This window comes from Acomys russatus, chromosome X, assembly GCF_903995435.1.
Source record: "Acomys russatus chromosome X, mAcoRus1.1, whole genome shotgun sequence".
Taxonomy (NCBI): Eukaryota; Metazoa; Chordata; class Mammalia; order Rodentia; family Muridae; genus Acomys; species Acomys russatus.
Genome location: NC_067169.1, coordinates 19,954,548 through 19,959,964, shown reverse-complemented (window position 1 = coordinate 19,959,964; position 5,417 = coordinate 19,954,548). Strand labels below are relative to the sequence as shown.

The 5,417-nt window shown below is 44.1% G+C and overlaps 1 protein-coding gene across 1 annotated transcript; it reads right to left on the bottom strand.

The window, feature by feature from the left end:
- Positions 1-282: 282 nt before the first annotated feature.
- Positions 283-4,960, bottom strand: Bmp15 (bone morphogenetic protein 15). Its single transcript, XM_051142463.1, has 2 exons — positions 4,584-4,960; positions 283-1,139 (listed from the first exon to the last, which is right to left on the bottom strand). The coding sequence occupies exons 1-2, from the start codon at positions 4,903-4,905 to the stop codon at positions 283-285; spliced, it is 1,179 nt and encodes a 392-aa protein (XP_050998420.1). The 5' UTR covers positions 4,906-4,960.
- Positions 4,961-5,417: the final 457 nt, after the last annotated feature.

The window sequence follows — 5,417 nt, the reverse complement described above, 5'->3', positions numbered from 1 at the left end:
ATAAGCTGAGCTCACAAATGGGGGAAGAGATTTAAACAATTCTTAAGATAACCATTTCATGGTATTTGAAATTGCTTTTTTTAATATTAAGATGGGGTCCTAGCATTTTGTTTATAGACTTTAAATGGCTCTTATATCTTAAGCATAAGCACACTATATTTTTTTAAAAGATACAGAATAGAAGCTGTGGGTTGGGAGGATCACTGTCTGGTTTAACACTGATAATACTTTAAACTCATCTCTAGTTTCACTGGAAGACCCGAGATAGCTACAACTTCACTGTTACCTACATGTGCAGGACTGGGCAATCATATCCTCATACTCCTTGTACAAGATGCTTCCATTTCCCTCAATCAGGAGGATGCTCATAGGAAGAAACTTATAAGGGACACAGGAAGGCTGAGGTACACTGTGATTCACCAGTTCATTGACAAGACTCTGAATGATGGCATGGTTAGGTGAATTGAGACCATAGGGTAGCACCCGAGTGCAGACTCCTTTGCAGTAATTTGGGGTGTAGAGACGAGGAGCAATGATCCAGTGATCCCAGCCAAGTTGATGGAAGCTGACCTTGTAAGGGTGGAGGGAACACTGATTATTTACAGACCCATCATGTTCCCGAGAAGGACAAGGGACATCAGATGCAATGCTGCACGCTTGCCGGGCACTCCGCCTGAGAGAAGAAGGTTCCCTCTCAGTTAGCTCCTCTTGGCCTCTTGCAGGAAGTTTAGCCTGAACACTCTTGTTGGTTTCATTGAAGTAGAGTAGCAAGAAGGCAACATCCAAGGATGCTATGCCATGCCACTGGAGCTCAAGAACCTCGCTGCCTTTTTGCTGCTGACACATGAAGCGGAGGCGTAAGAGTCTCCGTCCCTTGCGATTCCAGAGCCTCTGCTGAATACAGTGCGTAATATCCATCTCTGTCCAGGCTTTAGACATGGGAGAAGGCTTTGAGGAGCCTGATGTAGAAGAAGGAAAGTGCTTGGGCAGGCACTTGGGGACCCAAGGTTCCACATGGCAGGCGAGATGGTAATGAACTAGATGAAGCTGATGGCGGTAAACCACAGTGGCTCTGATTAGTTGGTATGCTACCTGGTTTGATGCTAGAGGAAAGTCCAGGGTCTGTACATGCCAGGGACCTGCACAAATGTGAAAGAACAAGGTCAAACATTAGTGTCTTATCTGAGCATCGCTTAGAAAACCTCTGAATGTAAACCATCAAAGGATACCTAAAGGATAGGGCTGAAGTTTATCATGACCAAGGTCCAGGATTCTATCACCTGAACTGAAAAAGAATGCATGCACTCAGCACCTGGTAAGTTTAAGATCTGAACCCAAGTTGATTGATACTAAACATAAATCCACCTTACTTTTAAACTATTAACGATCAAAACTCAAATATAAAATCATTTTTGCAGGGCTGGAGAGATGGCTCCAAGGTTAAGAGCACTGACTACTCTTCCAAAGGACCCGGGGTTCAATTCCCAGCACCCACATGGCAGCTCACAACTGTCTGTAACGCCCTCATACAGACATACATGCAGGCAAAACACCAATGCACATAAAATAAAAATAAATTAATTTTAAAAATCATTTTGTTTGTGTACTGTATATATGGGAGACGAATTATACTATTAGTTGACTATTAAAGGTGACCAATTGAGAGAACTATCAAAACAAACATTTTAAAGAAAGGATTCCCATGTCAAATCGCTATACGATGTAGCTTGAGGGGGGAAAATCTAATATTGGGTGGCATGGATGACATCATTTCAAGGCCAGGAGGAACTAAGCAGTCATCTTTGCATCTCTGCCTTCCACCAACTTCAAGAACTGCTTCTGAATCATTTCCTTCTTTGGTCATTTACCCTTCAGCTCCAGCTTGCCTGGTCCCTCCAGCTCAACCCATTACTTTTACAACCATGCCTCTGACTACCATTTCAATAAGCGGCTTGATTATCTGTTAAGAAACCTGTCCCAAACTGCAGGCAACCTAGGCTTAACAGCTTTAATGCTAATTGTAGTGCTGACAGCCTGTGGCCAAACCATGATCTGAATATATTCTATGAAAAACAAACAAACAAACAAACAACCATTTCCAAAAATAATAAGAAAACAAATAAATACTGGAGGCTCTGCCTGTAAAGCTTTGAACGTCTCCTTTTCCTGGTACAGGTTAAGAGTAACAAGAATAAATTGATAAAAAAAATTTAAAAAAAAAGAGAAACTAGAAAAGCCAGACTCCACAGGAAAAGCCTTCCTCTTTTATTAGAACATCTTACTGTGTCTGTGTATTATTCACCTAACCTTCCTAACTTTTGTCTGAATGTGTAAGCCTGAAGCTTGTCAAGGGGATTGTCATTTTCAACAAAGAACTTCTTTAATGTCTCAGTGTTCAAAATTATTTTTAGAAGTTCCCATACCAAGCCACGCCTAACAGGTTTGCAGCACTGGCCTTCATTCTTGGGAGGGAGACCGAATCTACTCCTGTACTTATTTCCTCAAGTTATCCCACAGTCTCCTCTTATAATTTTCCAACAGGCTTGCCCATCCACCTGCCCCACCCTGCAAAGGAACCCCACCCAAACCTCTAGCAGGCTGTCTGCTGAGGAACTGCCCTTTCCTTTCAGACCCTGACATCACATGTTTCCTGAAGCAGGGTGGGGTGGCTGAGAACCTCAGCCAGGAAGGGTCTATGGAGTATTCAAGGGAAGGAATGACTCACACATCCCGTGTGACTGAATTTGACATCTACTTCTGGATCCTTCTACAGACCCTAGATGCCAGTTGTCCCGCAGTCAGCCTGGGATGCTTGCAGTCCTAGGCATCCTCGTTTTAAGCCTCACATCATCAGGGCATCCTTGATTTGTGCAGTTTTCTGCCACACTTGGGAATGAAGCCAGATGCTTTCTCAAGGCCTGCAAGTAAGTCCCAGTTGCTGCCATTCCCCATAAGGCTCCAGCCTACTAATCTCTCCCTTCTTCAAGTGGCCCCTCTAGGCCATTATATGTTCCTTCTGTCTCTATCGGGCCCTCTCTAGTTTCCTCAGTTATAACTCCTTACATACCTCAGCTCAAATATCACTTCTTCAAAGCTATCCCTCCCCCATACCCCGACAGAAGGAAACGTTTTTACTATACACTATTACCAGGCATTTCACTTGCCACGATTGGCAATTATTTAGGGCTTTGCTTATCTATCACCCCCGTAACGACATGTGCTCTCTGAGTGCAGGGGCTGCATCTGTCTTCATCATGTCTTTGTACATAGCAACTTGCTGAGTCAATCTCTTCTACCAAGCCACTTTCTCACCTCATTGCCTATACGCATACTCCCACTACCCCTTTCTCAAGTACCATCTCAAACATTGCTTCCTCACTGAGGCCTCCGTAGATCCCTGCTTTCCTCATACTGAGCAGTGAGTCATTCTTCAAAGCCTTCATCATATTTTGACATCATTGTGTGATGGTTTCGCACTGTTCAAGATGAGGAACCCCCTAGAGGCTAGGGAAGCAGTTACTTGCCCCTATATACCAAACCCAAATGCAGTAACTTGTGCTCAGGGAAAATCTATTACTGCAGATTCATCGTGGTTTGGCAATTAAGATTACAGACACTGGACTGGCATTTCAAAGCTTGTTTGATATCTATCCATTACTCCTGTGCGGCATTAGAGCTTCAGTTTCTTTGCCTATAAATGATTATACTACCAACCTCTACTCGTAGTGGTAAGTATTTAAAATGATATTTGCAGGGTAATTTTTATCAATGTGTGATACACATTAGGCTCATAGTAAGGGATAGATAGAAAAATATTGACTATTTTACTTGAAGGAAGGAATATGAACCCTGTCTGTTGGTATCTTAAGAGAGTAGCCTTATATATTTTTTTTTCCTTATCTTTAAAATTCAGCTAAGTGCTCCATGACAACACATGGTAGTACTTCTCATTAGGATTAATTATAGTAACAGGGAGGTCATAGGGTCGTGTATGAACCTTCAGATGATAGCTTATTTCTGTCCTGTCTGAGGCCATGAGAGTTTTCCTAGCTCAATATCTTGTAGTCTTTGCCTTCAAAGAGCAAACAACCACATAAATAGGCCTCCTCAAGAATGCAGCTGGTGGCTGGGCGTGGTGGCGCATGCCTTTAATCCCAGCACTTGGGAGGCAGAGGCAGGTAGATCTCTGTGCGTTAGAGGCCAGCCTGGCCTATAAAGCAAGTCCAGGGCAGCCAACGATACACAGTGAGACCCTGTCTCAAAGAAAAACAAAAAAACAAAAACAAAACAAAGAACAACAAGAATGCAGCTGGGCACTTCTTAATTAGTTTAAGAGGTATAGCAATTTATAAAATACAGGGGCTCATATAGTACTAGGCTGCCATGTGGCCTGGGGAAGTAGGACCCAAAACATTTTTTTTCCTTATGCTGTGGCTTGAACCAGCTTTAAAAGCTCACAACCCTTTAAAAAAGCACGCTTGACCAATCTGCTCACCAATCAAAGACAATACATGAGACTCCCTTCGCTCTACACATTTCCCCCCTTCCCTCCCTTCCAGGGTTGCATGGGCTTAAGAACTCACCTCGGAGAGGTCTTACTGCCTTGGCTGAGGGCTTCACCAGCCTCACCATTTTAGCTCCAATCGTGCGGTTCTCTCTCGGATGCCCATGCAGGTCGGCCGAACGTTGGTATAGCTTCAGCATATACCTCAGAGGATATCCCTGGGGCCATTGCTTCATCTCCTTCCCAGGAGCTTCTTTGGCAAGATCCAAAATCAAGGGCAATGTAGGGTCGTCAGCAGGGAGGGTGACGGAGGGCCACGCTGTCTTTGTCGTTTGGACCCTATAGTCCATAAAAAGCACCATTGCCCCCAAAAGAATTCTAAGAGTAGTGAGGAGAGTCATCTTTAAAAGCTTGGTGCTTCTCAACAGATTCCTAACCAAGCCCAAAGGACATCACTCTGACCTCTTCCACATCCTGGTTTAACAAATACCAAAGACAGGGCAAGAAATGAAAAGAAAAGCGGCCTGGCAGACCTTATCTTGCTTCCTGTGGGAGAATCTTCTGGGCCAAAGCAAGTCTCCTGACTAGGCTTCTTGGCATGAAAACAAACAGAAACAGCAAGTGGGACAAGGCAGCATACCCTTCCCACTCTCCACTGGTGGGAACCACACAGTGTTTCTCAGACAAGCTAAAATTACCTAAGAGGAGAGGCCCTTTCCAGGAACTGGACTGCACCCAATCTAATAGGTTAAAAGGAAGCAGCTTTACCCCTTGTTGCCACAGATTTAAAGGCAACCTCTCAATCAGGCCTTAAAGGGGCAGAGGCCTCCTATTCCCATCCAACTTCTATGCCTCTTAGTGAAACATTTCACAGAAATGTGGTATGCCGCTGCTGCCTTGTGAGGAAGTGACC

Coding starts and splice junctions, on each gene's coding strand:
- Bmp15 (XM_051142463.1), bottom strand. CDS start 4,905: ATGACTCTCCTCACTACTCTTAGAATTCTTTTGGGGGCAATGGTGCTT. Junction 1,140..4,583: donor GGCAGTAAGACCTCTCCGAG/GTGAGTTCTTAA, acceptor ACATTTGTGCAG/GTCCCTGGCATGTACAGACC.